General features: G+C 39.5%; 1 protein-coding gene across 1 annotated transcript in view; it reads right to left on the bottom strand.

Moving 5' to 3' along the window:
* Positions 1-375: 375 nt before the first annotated feature.
* The window catches only part of EGLN1 (egl-9 family hypoxia inducible factor 1), a 63,249-nt gene continuing 45,939 nt past the window's right edge, over positions 376-17,685 (bottom strand). Inside the window, exons 2-5 of the mRNA XM_086381297.1 lie at positions 12,644-12,763; positions 6,564-6,700; positions 3,923-3,990; positions 376-2,912 (exon numbers count right to left, since the gene is read on the bottom strand). Coding sequence (XP_086237423.1) covers positions 2,848-2,912; positions 3,923-3,990; positions 6,564-6,700; positions 12,644-12,763 — 390 coding nt within the window. The 3' untranslated portion in view covers positions 376-2,847. The remainder of the gene's footprint in view (positions 2,913-3,922; positions 3,991-6,563; positions 6,701-12,643; positions 12,764-17,685) is intronic.

Below are 17,685 nucleotides of genomic sequence, written 5' to 3'. Positions count from 1 at the left end.
CAGGATACCTGTGACAGTTAAGAGATAAACCTCATGGCCCTTCGTTTCTGCAGCAGAGGAGCAACACAGATTGGCTCAATAGTGTATTAGAGTCATTAAAAAAAAATCCTATCAAAAGGGCAAGAACCTAAATGTTGAGAATACAAACACAGAGCTCATGGATCCCATGGACAGTCCAGCTACTCCCAGGATTGCTGAACTTGTCACACTCCATGTTTGCTGTTCTCTTTCCCTTGTTATCATTTATAAAAAGTAGTACCAAATGCTCTGGGCTAAGCCAGAGATGAGTGAGAGAAAAACACAGTATCTGATGGAGGAGCCCATTAAGAAAGTCAGTAGTATATGATAAAGAATCAAAAAACAACAAGAGACAGGTGGAAATAAGCATAATTTTTTTCAAGAACATTTATACATCTGTTTAATTAGATTAGCTTTACAAGCATTTTGAGAGCTTTTTCATAATGAAACACTGCTTTTCAAATTACATGACTTTATAGTCTATCTGTATGTAAATCCTGAAATTCTTTGCCTGCTGTTGATAAAGGTCTGTGTTTTACAGCTGGTTAATATGTTGAATAAAAACAGTATTAGAAGCTTTATCTTTTACCAGGATTAAACACATATAGGCCACAAATAGTTTTAAATTTTGTTTTATATAGAGTCCTGCTTGGTGACAAGTTAACAGTCCCACTAACATGAAAAGAACAGATTTTAAATGGATATTAAAAGAAATGGCTATCCTGATTTCTCCATCCTTTCACAACAATCTCCAAGAAATTATAAACTTTTCCAGAAACAAACAAAAAAAAACCCACAACAAAATTTAAAACCTGTCAGGCAAGCACAACCCACAGACAGTAGAATTGGACACTTTGCACAACTGCAGAAATACATATCTGAATGACACAGGGGCTCCCAGATTAAAAGGCTGTTATTGTACACCTTGACAAACAAACCTCCCACCAACATCACATCATTTCTACTCAACCTAAAAATAATAGCGGTTTTGAGCTGTGGCCTAAGGCAGCGCACCGCACTGCAGCCCAGGCTGGGGCGGAGGGGAGAGCGGGGGCAGAGGCACTTGCTGTTGAGATGCTGCATTGCACTAATGTTATCTGGGACTAGGAAGGAAGCAGAACAGAACTGCAGTGGGTGAGGAAAACCAGCAATCACTACAATTGTCTCCTGCAAGTTCTCCGAAGTGAGATCACAGTACTGAATATTTAATCCCACCCTAAATCCATGCTGCCAGTTCACTAAACAACTGTTTTTCATGTTTTACATGAACAGTAGCAATCTTTTAATAAAAATTACTGAGCTTTCCATAGAAAAGGTCTCTAACTGAATACAAACTATACAGATGCTAAAACTGTCATAGGTTGAAATATACAGAAATATTTCTGTACACTCACATTATTTTGGCAAAGAAGATCAAGGACAGAGATAGAAAACTGAAGTGGGCAAGGTCTTACACCCATAATTCATGCAAAATACAGATACCACCTTTTGGGCTTTGCTAAACAGCCTAGGAAACTCAAGTCTAAGACATCCATCCTAACTGAGGTGTTACGTAACTCAAGTCTGGGAGGACTTACGTGATTTTGTAGGATTCCCTCTTTTTTCTGAAAAATAAAAAAGAAGACTCATAGAAGTTATCTGGTTTTTTGCTTCGTGCTTTGATTTTTAAGCCGAACATCCATCTTTCAGTACTGACGGAGAGCACCGCCTCTAGGGAGTGCACCAGCAGTGGCCTGAGGAGTCACTGATGTTAAGTCTGTAACAACACCATTCGGGCTGGAGGCACAGTCTCCCCCTGACGCTACCCAACAGGAATGAGGTTCTGATCTGCTGGCCAGATGGGCACAGAAGTAGGAAGAAAACAGCAAAACTCAAAAGTACAATCAACCTGACGGGAAGCACAAGGAATAGTCTAGGAAAGGGGACAGTACGTTCTACATCTATAGGCTGTACCTGAAAGCAGAAGAAAGCCCTTTATCTTGGGAACTTGATGCTGAGGAGAACCTCAAGTTCATTTAGTGCCAGTCACTGTAGTTTTTTGTGTTTTTTTTTTTTAATGTAACTTAAAAGATAAAACCTTTTTACTGTGTATTTTTCTTATAAAACATGAACTAAAAGTTACTGGTAGTAAATGGTAAAGTAAACTGACGGTTTTACTGTTATGTTTCACTATTAACAATGTCAGAAAAACAGCAGCAGCAGTCTTTTAGGAGTTCAAATTAGTGTAAGGATTACAAAACAATCTGATTTTTCAGTTGGTGATTAAAGTGCTCCTTTTCTTATTTTAAGTAAAAACAAAATTAATCATTAGTCACTGGCAACAATCATTATAAGAGGCTTTTCAGGGCAAAATTTAATAGTACGAAGAGGTTTACAAAAATAGATTGATGCTATTTTGGGAAATAATACTGTAATTTTTTCTCAATTCAGTTTTGATAAATTGTACCTGATTATACAAAAATTATTTCAAATTCAAACTTGACTATATAAAAAAAGGGAGAGATGAAATGAACTCAGCTAGATGACAGATCTGGTAAAATATAAGAATGAAAAAAATTCTACCTAGGGCACTTATTTCATGTCCAGATGTAAACACCACTTTCAGTTGGTAACTCATATTCCTCCCATCACAGGTCTGGAGTCAATCATGCAGTACAAAGCCACACAGTCAAAATCTTTGTTTTGATGCAACACAAAAAAGTCGTTTCTGTTTCCTTAAACTGCCAACTGGTTGTCTATTTTTCTTTATCCCATTTATTTGTATTCACAAGTTAACAAAGAGCGTCAATAATTATTGTAGGTGAAGTGGGGTATTGCTGATGAAAGGCTCTATAAGACGTCTTTACTGATCGAATCAGAAGGTTTATTGAGTTCAACCCTCACACCTTTTTCACCTGCAAAGTAAAAAAAAAAAAATTCATTCATTAAGTACCAGAGAGCTTCTGTTCCTGCATCCCACTGAGCTCCTAACAGTGTGCACAGCATTTCAACTTGCAAACACACATCATTTGAGAGTGATCACACCCAGATTCCCAAAAGTTACCCTCAGGGTTGATTACAGTAAATGCAGGGACTCTGGACTAGTAAACCTTCAATGGGAAAAACCACTCTCTACACAGGGATAATGATTTTTGTCTTTTTTTTTGAAAAACAAACTGAATTGCTATAAAATATTAATAGCAGTGTGTTCAGCCTCACTGAAAGCACACTACTAGGCTTCTGTCACAAACAGTGACTTTGAAAATAAACAGAAACTCATGAATATTCCATTTTTATAGTTTTATAGAAGGCTGATGTGGGATTATCCATGGCTGGTGACTGTACAGGTAGTCAAATCAGTAATGTGAACTGGAGCAGATTTGTGAGATACAAAGTGGGGTTAAAGAAAAGACAGGTCAGCAGTCCATCTGCTGGAAACCACAGGCCCAAGTGCTCCAGGAGGGCATCCACAAGTGGGGGTGACTAGACGCCACTTGCAGATTGGACTCTGCATGCCTGTCAGATTCACTGATTACAGCATCTCAATTCATCTCCTTTGTGTTAATTTTCTTCATATCCACATTTAACATGGGAGACCTGGATTATTCTCCAGAGCATGTACATCTAAAGAGGAAAGGATATTACCTTTCTTCCATGGGGAGAATGAGATGAAGACAGCCTATGACTGAGAAGGATAATCACAGAAAACTCAGTTTGCTCAAACCATTTCCCCAGATTGCTTTGTTTCAAACTTGCCTCACCTTTGGGCAATTTTGATGGTTAAAGGTGACTTAAGAGCAGCCTTCTTCTAAATAGAGGAATTAAGAATCTGACAAAAACAAAGAGCAAGCCTTCTGGCTCGTGGACAGCACCGCTTGGCTGCGGAGTCTCTTCCTTCTAGTGTACCCAGGCCCCAAATGTTTACCTGTTAGATATTTTACTTTAGCTCGTGCTCTCTCATCTGCATCAAAATACCAAACAGTTATTGCGTACCTAAAAGAAAATTTAGAACAGGGTAAGTAAGAATGATCACACTGGGAGGAAAAAAGGGAATGCTGTTGCAAAGATCTAGTAAAACTCATCATGGCAAAACAACACCTAACTTGGAGTGAATGACATCAGGTGATACGTGGGCACAGTATCACTTGGATAACCCACTTATCCAAGAACCCCAACGGTCAAGAGCATAACACAGAGGCAGGACTAGCTCAAATTAACACTGCAGAGTTTGTGACTTTTTATGGTTTTCTTAGTACCTACATAACCGGTTTATTATCTGTTTTGCAAGCCTACAGCAGATTAGAAACAGACACCAAGAAGGAAAGAGTGGCTGTCAGAGAAAAAGCATGTTATCAATAGCGTTCCAGAAGAAAAGAACAGAGACAGGAGGAGGACACCAGAGCAGAGGCCTGCAGAGCAGGGGAGAGTGGGCACTCTCAGCAACATCAGAGGGTGTCACTACACTCGTAACAACAGAGAGTCATGACAGGCGTTTATAGTTTTACAACCTGGAGTCATCAAGAAAGTTCGATCATGCGAAGAATTTTTTAGGATTTTAATCAAAACAATTGTACTATGTCTTGTTTCATTTTTCTGAAAATTTCAATCATTTGGAACATCTCATTTGACAAATGAATGAAGACTCTCGTTTAATAAAGACCACAAAGCGCTTAGTTACACTTTTTGGTACAAAAAATGCAGAAAATCTGCAAACACCACAGGGAGTGAAAGCATGTTGGAAAGGATCAGCTCCTTAGAAGAATGCAGCAATCAGTAAAGTGTCCTGCAGATTCTGGCCTGTATTCACTGGGAGAAAACAATACTGATCAAATGAACCAGCAAACTGTCTGCAGTCAAGAGTCAAAGGCAGAGCAGAGGCAGAGCCTGGGAGGCTGGAAAGGGACAGAGCCGAGGTCAAGCTCGGCTCCAGAGATCCAGCCCCTATCCTATCACACAGGTGGCCATGGCAATGGGGAAGGTACACAAATATTTTCCTCTGTCTTTTGCACCCGCCCCAAACTCTTAGTTCCTCAGTAACCAGAGTTCAGCTATCTGCATCAGGTCCCTGCACTGTCCAAGGCCTTCCCAGAAGACAGCTGTAAACCACCACACATCACTGTTTCTCCTGCCTCATCCCCTATCTCTTTAGATTCCTCCTCCATATATCTGCCTCTGCTCTGACTCCACAGCCTCGCCCTTTCCTCCCAGCCTTGCCAATACTGTCTACTCCTTGCTTCTCCTCACTCCAGGCCCAGCAGCTACACTAGACCAATCGATTCCAATGTAAGACCACTTTTTCCTCCTCCAAACTCCTGGAGCGACCCATAATTGCATGGCATCTATTCATTACCTAAAATGTTCACTCTATCTCCATTGAGAAAGGATACACCACATCACATTCAAGACTCAATACAAAGGAAGATCAATGAAGCAGTTTCAAGTTCAGAAATGATTTTTAAGAAGCAGTTGGGGCTGAGATGGGCACTGGGGTGATGGAAGGAGAGACAGGATCCAGGACAGAGTCTGCGATGTGATGGGATCCCCGGGTTCCACCCAAGAGCTCTTACGGCCTCAAGTCACACCACTCAGCCCGCTACTCACTAAGATGCATAAGGGCTGAGGCAAAACGGCTCAGAAAGAAGGAAGGAGGGACAGGTGACAAAACCTTCACCGTCTGAACCTCATGAAATAATACAACATCACTGTCAAGAGGCAGCTCTTCCTGTGTTTCTAAGGGATCTCACCAGATCTAAGCCACTGTGTGCCAGTAATTCACTATAATGTCCCAAATCCCTTCTATAATGAAAAACAGGTATTGAAAAAGTACAGCTTTTTTTTTTAAAACAAATATATATTTTGCTAACAATGTAACATCTTCCATTTTAATAGTCTACATATTTTAATTAGGTCATGGTAAATGGTAAAAAAAAAACTTTAAGAATACAGTAAAAAATTGGTTTAGAAAATGAAACCTTGTAGAAAGAGTATAAAGCAGAAAATGTAAAAAACAGTATAAGCCTAAAAGATGCTGTATATTAAAGCAGAAGGGTAATTTTTTTTAACACACCTTTTCTCTACTTCTCTTTGCTGTATTCTTTCTTCTCTACACTTCCACTCTCTGATTATGTATTTTCCTACCCTGTATCATTTTTCCATACCATCCCTCTGCCCCCCACTTCTGCTGGACCCCCTTTAACAAAGCTGCCCTTTCTCTTCTCTGCCTAGTCCTTATTCCCCACGTGAATACTCTCACCAGGTCTGAGAATGGATACTAGTTAAGAGATGCACAAACCAAGGAGACAGGCCTGGAAAGACAAGAACCCTGAGCCTCCCCGTCTCACCCTAGACAAGGAGGGGCTGCAAAGAGACTCAAAGACATTTGGGACTAACTGTGAACACCCTTATAAAATCATTCAGATTAAAACAATCATGACTGAAGCCTTATGATAAAGGTAACTGAAGGACAGGAAGATATTCATTAGAAAATGTTCACGTTTATGCTATTGAGCCCCTCCTATCTTACTATGCTCTTTACCAATTTTTTTTTTCCTTTAAAGGAATACTACCTTGTAGCATATGCTGGTTGTACTTCATGAGGGTTGCGACGGTCAGACCAGAAAAACAGCAGTCTATCAAATTTGGGTTCAATGTCAGCAAACTGGGCTTTGCCTTCTGGAAAAATTCGAAGTATACCTCCACTTACCTAGGAAAGGAGCCAAATATGTAAATATGAGCAACCAAGAATGCAACAAAATTAAATTTAGGGGGAAAAGACCACTTCAGTAAATCGAGTCTTAACTGTTCACATAACATCTCAATTAATAATGTCTGGAATTGAGATTTCAAGTACATGCAGAGATACAAGGAAAAATTCATTCCTTGTTTTAGGGAATTTTGTAAATATTTGATGAAACAGATGAATATTCTCTGAACTCAAAAGTCTTAAAGTGACACTTGAAAGTCTGAAAAACTAGTAAGCATTCCTTATTTATGTATGGTGATGACTTGCTTTACCTACTCTTTTTTCAAATCATTCTGAAGAAAATTACTACAAATGATTAACTGTGTCAAAGAAATAGTTCATCATATTTTAAAAGTTCAACAGATAATATTAATAGAGCAGTCTTATTTAAGGAACTCAATCTATCAGGAGAAAGTGTCATTTATCATCAGCACTGGGCCTATATAACTGAACTCGTCCACAGAGGGCCACTACCATTTACCCCAGTAGGTATCTGTCTCTACGGGAGACCAGAGGGACTCCCCATGCATTCTGATACCGACTCTTCCAGGATCTGTTGCTGGCCCTTGGTGCAGTTCAGTTCAGTCGCTCAGTTGTGTCCGACTCTTTGCAACCCCATGAATCGCAGCACGCCAGGCCTCCCTGTCCATCACCAACTCCCAGAGTTCACCCAAACCCACGTCCATCGAGTCGGTGATGCCATCCAGCCATCTCATCCTCTGCCGTCCCCTTCTCCTCCTGCCCCCAATCCCTCCCAGCATCAGGGTCTTTTCCAATAGTTAACTCTTCACATGAGGTGGCCAAAGTACTGGAGTTTCAGCTTCAGCATCAGTCCTTTCAATGAACACCCAGGACTGATCTCCTTTAGGATGGACTGGTTGGATCTCCTTGCAGTCCAAGGGACTCTCAAGAGTCTTCTCCAACACCACAGTTCAAAAGCATCAGTTCTTCGGTGCTCAGCTTTCTTCACAGTCCAACTTTCACATCCATACATGACCACTGGAAAAACCACAGCCTTGACTATATGGACCTTTGTTGGCAAAGTAATGTCTCTGCTTTTGAATATGCTATCTAGGTTGGTCATAACTTGCCTTCCAAAGAGTAAGTGTCTTTTAATTTCATGGCTGCAATCACCATCTGCAGTGATTTTGGAGCCCCCCAAAATAAAGTCTGACACTCTTTCCACTGTTTCCCCATCTATTTCCCAAGTAGGGAACAATTCAGACAGATGTCATTGTGGTGATTATAATCTTGGCAGGACTTAAGCAAGGTAACCCCCACCCAACTGAGTAACTCTTTACTCTTGAAAAACTAAACTCCTAACAAGCAGACTCCTGAATTGAACGGAATGTTGATACTTGATCAAGACACTGGAGGCTGAGCCTATTCCTCAGTTCCACAACAGTCAGAGAAGCTGTTCACCAGGCTCATAGTCAAGTGAGTTAGATTCAAGCTACTTGGTGCCCTTGCCCGCCTTCTGCAGGTTCAAGCATTGCCCTGAGAGGCTCCCAGGGCACTTGTGAACATCTAAAGGGGGTCTAGACTGTGACAGACAGCGTACCTTCTTTTCTCTTCCTGCTTCTCTCTGTCCTTCCCCTGGAGTCAATGGGAATAGAGATAGGTTTTAAAGCTTCCTATCTTCCTCTGCAAGGAGATCCAACCAGTCCATTTTGAAGGAGATCAGCCCTGGGGTTTCTTTGGAAGGAATGATGCTAAAGCTGAAACTCCAGTACTCTGGCCACCTCATGTGAAGAGTTGACTCACTGGAAAAGACTCTGATGCTGGGAGGGATTGAGGGCAGGAGGAGAAGGGGATGACAGAGGATGAGATGGATGGCATCACTGACTCGATGGACGTGAGTCTGAGTGAACTCTGGGCGCTGGTGATGGACAGGGAGGCCTGGTGTGCTGCGATTCATGGGGTCGCAAAGAGTCAGACACGACTGAGCGACTGAACTGATTTTCCTCTGGGAAGCGTTCCCTGACTCCCGCATCAGGTAGCCTTGCCATGTGTTCCCACAGCAATCTGTCCCGCACTTGGTATAACCAACTGTAATCACCAGTCCATCTGGTCTGCACCCTCCACTGGAGCCCAGCTCTGTGAGGGAGAGCTCCGTTTCTGCTCGGTTTCCAGTGCCCAGAGCACCCTCTGGTACGGTGTACTTATTCAGAGCAAAATCTTGCAAGGAAAGTTTTCAGTTTTACATATAAAAGCACTGAAGACTTTTCTCTGCTTATGTACTAATTTAAAAATTATATATTGATGACCTTCGATAGGTCATATAAAGGATCAGCCTAGAAAGAACCTAGACTCTAACAAAATGTGGAAGAGTTGATCAAACATATTTCTAATTTTCTAGAGATTTACAAAATGTGAAAAAAAAATGTTAAGTTTTAACTAAATTTACACCAGTTGTTTTGTATGTTGAGCTCAAGGTGAATTAACAATTTCTTGATTTCAAACTTTGAAAGTTTTAACAAAAAAACCGTGTTTGTTGATATATGGCCTCAAAATATACTAGCAATAAAACTTACCTCCATTTTGAACTTAGAGTATAGGACAGAGGAAATTCTTTCTTTTCAAAAAACAACAATATTTTTTATTTTTAACTGCTTGTCACGCTTCTATAATATTCTTGCATTTGTTACTTGCTCTTTAAAAAAAAAAAATTCATTCTTTTTATCTTTGGCTGTGCTGGGTCTTGGCTGCTGTGCACAGGCTTCCTCCAGCTGTGGAGAGTGAGGGCCACTCCCTAGTTATGGAGCGTGGGCTTCTCATTACAGTGGCTTCTCTTGCACAGTACAGGCTCTAGGGCGCATGAGCGCAGTAGCTGTGGCTCCCCAGCTCCAGGGGAAGGGCTCAGGAGTTGCACGGGCTTAGGTGCTCCACGGCACGTGAGACCTTCCTAGACCAGGGATTGAACCTGTGTCTCCTGCATTGGCAGGCGGATTTGTTACCGCTGAGCCCCCAGGAAAGCCTTGTTACTTGTTCTTTATTTATTCATTTTATCGAGGTATAGTTGACTGACAATATTGTAATAGTTTCAGAGGTACAGCAAAGTGACTTGGTTACACATACATATGTATTTTCCTATACTCTTTTCTGAAAATTCTTTTCCACTATAGTTTATTATAAGATATTGGATACAGCTTCCTCTACTAAAAGTAAATCCTTGTTTATCTTATATATGGTAGTGTATACCTCTTAATCTCATCCTCCCAATTTATCCCTCCCCACCTTCCCCTTTGTTAACCACAAGTTTGTTTTCTAAGTCTGAATCTATTTCTAAATATTTTGTAAATAAGTTCATTTGTAGTATTTTTAGATTGTACACATAAATCATACATAATAATATTTGTCATTCTCTTCTGACTTACTCTGCTTAGCATGATAATCTCTAGGACCATCCATGTTGCTGCAAATGGCAGTTTCATTCTCACGGCTGAATAGCGTTCCCTTGTAAGGACTTCTCTGCCCATTCATCTGCTGGTAGATGCTCAGGCTGCTTCCATGTCCCGGCTACTGCAAACAGTGTTGCTAGGAACACTGGGGGTGCGTGTATCTTTTTGAATTAGAGTTTTCATCTTTTTTGGACATATGTCCAGCAGTGGGATTGCAGGATCATATGGTAACTCTTCTAGTTTTTTAAGGATCCTCCATATTGTTTTCCAGAGTGGCTCCACCAATTTACATTCCCACCAACAGTGTAGGAGCGTTCCCTTTTCTCCACACCCTCTCCAGCATTTATTATTTGTAGACTTTTTGATGATGGCCATTCTGACCATTTTGTGAGGTGTTACCTCATTGTACTTCTGATTTGCATTTCTCTAATAACTAGTAATGTTGAGCATTTTTTCACTCGTCTATTGGCCATATGAATGTCTTCTTTGGAGAAATGCCTATTTAGGTTTTCTGCCATTTTCTGACTGGGTTTTTGTTCTCATTATTGAATTGTATGAACTGTTTGTGTATCTGGAAATTAAGCCTTTGTCAGTCACACTGTTTGCAAATATTTTCTCCCAGTCCATAGGTTGTATTTTTGTTTTAAGTTTGATTAAGTCGTATTTATTTTTGCTTTTGTTTCTATTGCCTTGGGAGACTGACCTAAGAAAACACTGGTACAATTTATGTCAGAGAATATACTGCCTATGTTCTCTAAGTTTTATGGTGTCATGTTTTATATTTAAGTCTTTAAGCCATTTTGAGTTTATTTTTGTGTATGGTGTGAAGGAGTGTTCTATTATGTGTGTGTGTGTGTGTGTGTGTGTGTGTGTGTGTGTGTATATAAAATATAGCAACTTCACTGATTTACATGCATCTGTCCAGCTTTCTTAACACCATCTGCTGAAGAGACTGTTTTTTTCTCCATTGCAAATTCTTGCCTCCTTTGTCAAAGATTAATTGACTGTAGACGTGTGGATTTATTTCTGAGCTCTCTATTCTATTCCATGGATCCACATGTCTGTGTCTGTGCTAATACCATGCTGCTTTGACTACTATAGATTTACAGCACTGCCTGAAGTCTGGAAGGGCTGTGCCTCCAACTTTGTTCTATTTCCTCAAGATTGCTTTGGCAATTCTATATAAATTTTAGGATTACGTGTTCTAGTTCTGTGAAAAATGTCATGGGTAATCTGATAGGGATTGCATTAAATCTGTAGATTGCTTTAGGTAGTATGGCCATTTTAACTATATTAATTCTTCCAATCCAAGAGCATGGGATATCTTCCCTTTTCTTTGCATCATCACTGATTTCCTTAATCAGAGTTTTATAAGCCTTAGCATATAGATTAGGTATATTTCTAGATACGTATTTTCTGACGTGATCTTAAACAGGATTTTTTCTACCTTCTCTTTTCACTGTTGGCATAAAGAAATGCAACAGACTTCTATATATCAATCTTATACCCTGCCACCTTATTGAATTCATTTATTAGTTCTAATAGTTTTTGTATGGAGTCTTTAAGGTTTTCTATAAGAGTATCAAGGACAGAGGATATTCTTTAAATCAGTATGGTACAGAAAGATTACTGGATCACTAAGTTTTAGGATATGCTTTTAGAACAGGACCAAGTTTTTGGACATTTAGGACCTGGTGATTTTCATTTATGCATATGTGTGTGTGGCGAAGGAAGGTGTTTTAAAGGTTATTTGATTTTTAAAAATTACCATGGCTACACAAGTGTGTTCACTCTGTGAAAATCCACCGGGCTATATATTATGTTCACTTTTCTATTTTGCTTCAATATATGTAAATAAAAAAGATTTTAAAGAAATCAACCAAAATTAGTTTATACAATCTCCAATGCAATCATACATGACACATTTCTGAAGTTTAAATCTTTTAAACTTAAGTGAAACTAAGGCTGATATTCAGGGAATATATTTTTGAAACAACAGAGATTAGCTGTATTGTACATTCTGACTGTACCATAGAATCTGTCAGTATTGATAAACTTCATAATCAGAGAAAGAAGTCCTGTCTCCAACAGTCTAACAACTCAATGCCAAACAACATCTCTGCAACAATGCAAAAAATAAAATGTAGGAGTTAAATAGCAAATAATTCTTAATAATCATTTATACATAATCTCCCTCAAAAGTCGTAATAGAGCAAAAAATTCTCATAAGTGTTTTGGGTATTATTTTAACAAAAGATACTTTTGTAAAAGTTAAATTTTGGATGAATGCTTCAATATCCAAAATAAGGGAATCTCCTTTTTGAGCTATATTAGTATCTGTTTCATTTTAATAAAGATCCACCCCTAATACCTTACAGTAAAGCATATCTAAGGAGAAATGTTTAACTGTTCCACATTTTAAAGTCAGTCTCACCTATGAGGACTATTTGTGAGAAAAGAACACCTGTAAGATAAAAAATAAATGCTCAATTAGGTGGCATACCTTGGCATCCCAGTCTTTATTAAGATAATATATACATGTCACACATCTTCCATCTCCATTTGGATTATCGACATGACGTACGTAACCTGTTCCATTGCCAGGGTAACAAGCAACCATGGCCTGTAACAATAATAATAATAATAATAATAATAAATTTAATAGTCCAACTATGAGTAAAAAGGGAAAACAGCTTATAACAAAGATCTCTGATTTTTGGCTATTCTGACTTACATTTAAATTCTTTCTCTAGTAAAAAATCATGTTTGTAGATAAGAAGAAGTAAAGACCTTCTACATTTATGTGTATAAAAAGCACAGGGTAGGCTGGTGAACAATGCAAGGTCTGGAGAACTGTCTCACAGTGATGGGAAGAGCTGACATGGAAGGATCAGAGAGACTGCAGAAAGGCCTCTCTTTTGTGACCTTTATTCATGCTGATAATCAAGATCAAGTGGGCTTTGTCCTGCTCCATGGAAGATGGCCATTCTCCCTGAGCTCACCACAGAACATCTATGTTACCATTTGACAGTCACAAACCACCTCCAACACTGTCTCTGAGTGGAACCAATTTGGAAAGACACAATTTAGAAGATCAATGCTGAACATTAACTCATTTAATATTAATGAGACTAAATGACAAATTAGCATGTAACACGCCCCTCTGTTAAGGAAACTGAGGCCCAGGACGGTTAATGTTCTTAATGACACATGACAGGAGATCAAGTATGAATGTGGGCAATCTGGCTTCAGAACCCAAGTTACTGACACTACACTATGTTATCCATGTAACACACCGCTATACTCGTGTGTGTTGGGGGTCAGGGGGTAGAGAGTGAAAAAAGAAGACTGCTAGCTGGCTATTGCAGTTTGTTTCCAGGAGAAAAACAAAAATCAGGTTGACTAAGGTGGCAAGGTAGGATGTATTGTGAAGGCAGAAAACCAACAGGGTTTGCTCATGGACTGGAAGTGGAGAAAAAGGAGAGTGAAGGAGGATTCTGCTGTTTCCAGCCTATGTAACTGAATGAATGGAGTATTTACTAAAAACAAAAAAAAAAACCCCAGAAATACTAGGTGAAAGAGTTAACACCATGCACAGGGTACAAGAGGAGCTTCCCAGCAGGGGTCCTGATAAGCCAGATATTCCAGAGTAGAACAAAACTGAAGACACTATGATTATGCTTCAGAATGAGAAGTTTGTGTTAGGCTCTTCTACATTGTTCTCCTTTAGGGTTCTATGGCGGTACCCAGGGGTGACTGATAGGCAGTCCAGAAAAATGTTGTTCAGTCGCTAAGTCATGTCCGACTCTTTGCAACCCCAGAGACCCATAAAATGACAAGAGACCAAACAAACAGGTCTTGCCCCAACCCTCAACTGGGATACCATTTATCTGGTTCCACTGAATTCCAAGCGAGACTTTTTGGAAAAAATAAAAGATGTAATAAAAGTTTTAAACAACTGTATTAATTAAATTTTATAATCCTGAAGTAGCTCAGTTACCTCCACCTAAATGTATTATCTGAGGGGCCATTATCACCGGAGCCTTGTCTGCTGTTCCCTAGAGCCCTTTAGCTCTGCTCTGGTGACAGGGACACCACGGAGTGAAGAGAAAGGAAGGCAGGGGAAGGGAGTCAGTGCTACACAGGGCCTGCCTGTTTGCTGACTCAGCCTGTCTATAGCAGCCATAGCAAAGGCAGCAGGACATTATTACAACTGTAAAAAGGATAAGATGAGAAACCCCACCACAACCCAGCAAACTAGAAGGCCTACTGATAATCAGAGCTAAATGCAGGTGGCTATAAAACGAGTAATGTATAAAAGAGAAAGAAGCAAGAGGATCCTACTCCCAGAAGACAGACAAGCCCTTCTGTGCCTACAACTAGAGACTCTAAGAGGAGAAGGGAAAACCAAGCACAGCCAGAAAAAGCAGATCACCTTGGAAAACCTGAAACCTGAAGGAGTCAAACTCCTAGAGGTTCTGGGGAAAGATAAATACTGCAGGAAACATGCAAAGATTTGGGAGGGTCATGAATTCATTCAAATATCCGCATGGCCTAAACACGACACAATGAAACGCACTGAGCAATTCACGCATGTCCTGAAACTCCTCCCCACTTGGAGTCTAAAAAACATAAAAAGACATTTCTATAAAATCTCATGAAATCTAGAAGCTGTTATGTTTAAAATAAGTATTCACATTTAAACAAATGTGAATTTAAACAAAGTTATCCTTAGCTACAATTTGGACTATCAAAATTTTAAGTTTCTTAAATGTTACACAGTGCTTATAGGTTTTAAATAACATTTATGCTTTATGTCTTAATTGGTAATTTTGTTTTCTAGGTATATTATATATATATATATTTGTGTAAAAAAGACTATTGCTATTCTTGACTTTTTTTTAATATACAGGTTCTTGTTCACAATACTTTTAATAAATTCATCTTCTCTTAATCTCTTGGTAAAACAATAACAGCTCATTCCACACCTGGTTTTACCTGCTTGAGACCATTATTAGTCTAGAAGTCATTAGCAGTATTAAAAAGTATTATGAAATACCTACAATATCCCACTACAAAAAGGGTCAGTATGGTATGTCTGAAAGGGCTTAGCTGGAAAGAAAGAAAACACCAGGCACTTGCAAATCAACTGAAAAACTGAATAGTGCAGATAAGAAACAGAAAAGGAATTCGGAAGAAAGGAATTATTCATGTGGGATAAAATAAAAGGACAAGGCTCTGAGCTACACGTGACCTTGGCTCACCTTTAAAGGACAGGTGTGATTTGGAAAGGTAAAGGGATAAAAAAACCAACAGTACGGGCATGGCAAACACAGGAAACAGCTGAGTGACAGCAGGGTCGTTTATAATGGTCTGCTTTGTCACTTAATAATTAATTAAGCAGGTAAAGTTAATTTGGCACAAATAAGATGAAATCTTGAAAATTCAGCAGAGGAAGAGCAACAGTGAGCCACTGTGGTCCTTGTGCAGGGATGGCTACAATGAAAGCTTTGAAGAAGGCAGATTCCTTATTCTAGAATTTATATGAAAGATTATGTAAGTAAGATAAAGGACATTGCTATGATCTGAATGTTTCCATCCCTGCATAGATTCATAGGCTGAAACTCTGAAGCCCCGAATATTTAAGAGGTGGAACCTTTGAGAGCCACTGAGGTCACAAGCAGGGAGCCCTCATGAATGGATAAGTGCTCTTACAAAGGGGCTCTGAGAGTAACCCTGACCCTTCCTCCTTGCGAGGACACAGCCAGAAGTGGCTATGAACCAGGAAAGGGGCTTCACCAGACAGTGGCGAGCATGGTCACCTTGATCTTGAGCCTGCCAGCCTCTAGAACTGTAAGCAATACATTTCCGTGTTTATAAGCTACTCAGTCTGTGTTATTTTGCTATAGCAGCCCAAATGGATTAAGACATACCTATACCTATAAAGACAGCAGAAAATTCAGCAGAGGAAGAAGGCATACCTATAAAGGATAAAATTGTTTCAAGAGATTTACACTGTATATAGTGGTCCTAAGGATAAGGAAAGTCACTGAAGTCTATCAAGTAAAACAGCTATCTCTAGAGATTTGATGAGGACTGGAGTGCTACTCCCTGGGTATTCTTCTATCCTTTCTGAGGAGTAGCAGACATGACCTCACACTCCCATGAGGGCTAGGCTGGAAGACAGTGGAAAAGACTCGACATTGCCTGAAAAAGAAACAATGCAATTGCCTGCTCTACCATTCTGAGGCACATTCCTAATCTGACATGTCTTTGAGACACCAATTTTAAACATTTCAGTTTCTCGTTGGGAAAAACCTATTTAAACATAAGCAAAACAATTAAATGCTATTTTTTTCCCTTTTTGACATGAAAATATACATGATTGAAGATGTTCTTAGGATAAGAAAAACCATAAATTTGTTTTTTACTCTTAAGAATAAAAGGAAGGAAGAGGTTTGTGGTACCTCTCTGGAATCTGAAGACATTTATTTCTGGCATTGGAAGGCTTGTATTCAATATGAAGTTGAACCAGGAAACTCACTTTTTTTCCTTCTTGAACTGAATTATTTTAAAACACTGATTCAAAGCTAAGAAAAGTAAAATTTTATGGCTAACAAAGTATTATTTTTTACCTGGAATGTGGGGAAAAGCTTTACTATTTGAAAATTTATTCTATTAAAATATATTGTCCCAGGTCTATAGCCCTCTGCCCTTTGCAGACACAGACAGTTAACGTTTAGTAAGCACTCACCATAAGCCAGGCAAGGATCATCCCGTTCACTCCTCACAACAAACTTATGAGGTAGGTCCAATTAATCTCTTCATTTTGGAGATTAGAAAACATAGCTATAATGAGAATGAAAACCTTGCCAAACGTCACAGAGATGCTAAGGAGTCTGGAGGAGAAAACCGCCTGCTTTACGTCCTCCTCAGTTCCTGCTTCCAGTAAGGCTGTGTTCAGTCCGAGTGAAGAGTTCAGGTGAACCAGGAGCCGGGTCCTGAGGGACTCCCCACCGGCCACAACAACAGACGGACACATACACACGCACGCACACACGCGTGCATGCACGAGGTTCAGTTCTCCCACGCGCTTTGGGAGGTCTCCTCCAACTCTGCATTACTGCTCTGAAGTCTCTTCCTCCTCCATTCCCACAGCACAGGTACCCACCACGAGCACTATCATTCGGGTTTACGCAACTCTAGCTCAAATATGGGGGGACACATATCATTGCAAGAACTAGACTAAAAACGAGTTGGTATCTACTATAATCTTATTCCTTAAACTGCAGATTTCAATTATACTTGTTTAGGTAATCTCATTTCCTAAAAGATATAACTAAAAACTTTGTAAAATTATGAATTTTGTTCACTGTATTAATTAGCCTGTTAAACAGAGGTGATAAGGAAGGACAATCCATAGGCATTTAAAAATTTAAATCTCTTGACTTATTTGCTAAACTTTAATGTTATAAATAACATACAGTGTTAGTTGCTCAGTTGTGTCCAACTCTTTACAACTCTATGGATTGTAGCTGGCCAGGC

This window comes from Bos grunniens, chromosome 28 (assembly GCF_055505025.1).
Source record: "Bos grunniens cultivar Pamir isolate PY7600 chromosome 28, Bosgru_T2T1.0, whole genome shotgun sequence".
Classification (NCBI taxonomy): Eukaryota; Metazoa; Chordata; class Mammalia; order Artiodactyla; family Bovidae; genus Bos; species Bos grunniens.
Note: the sequence above shows the minus strand (reverse complement) of the source record. Positions and strands in the feature narration are given on the sequence as shown.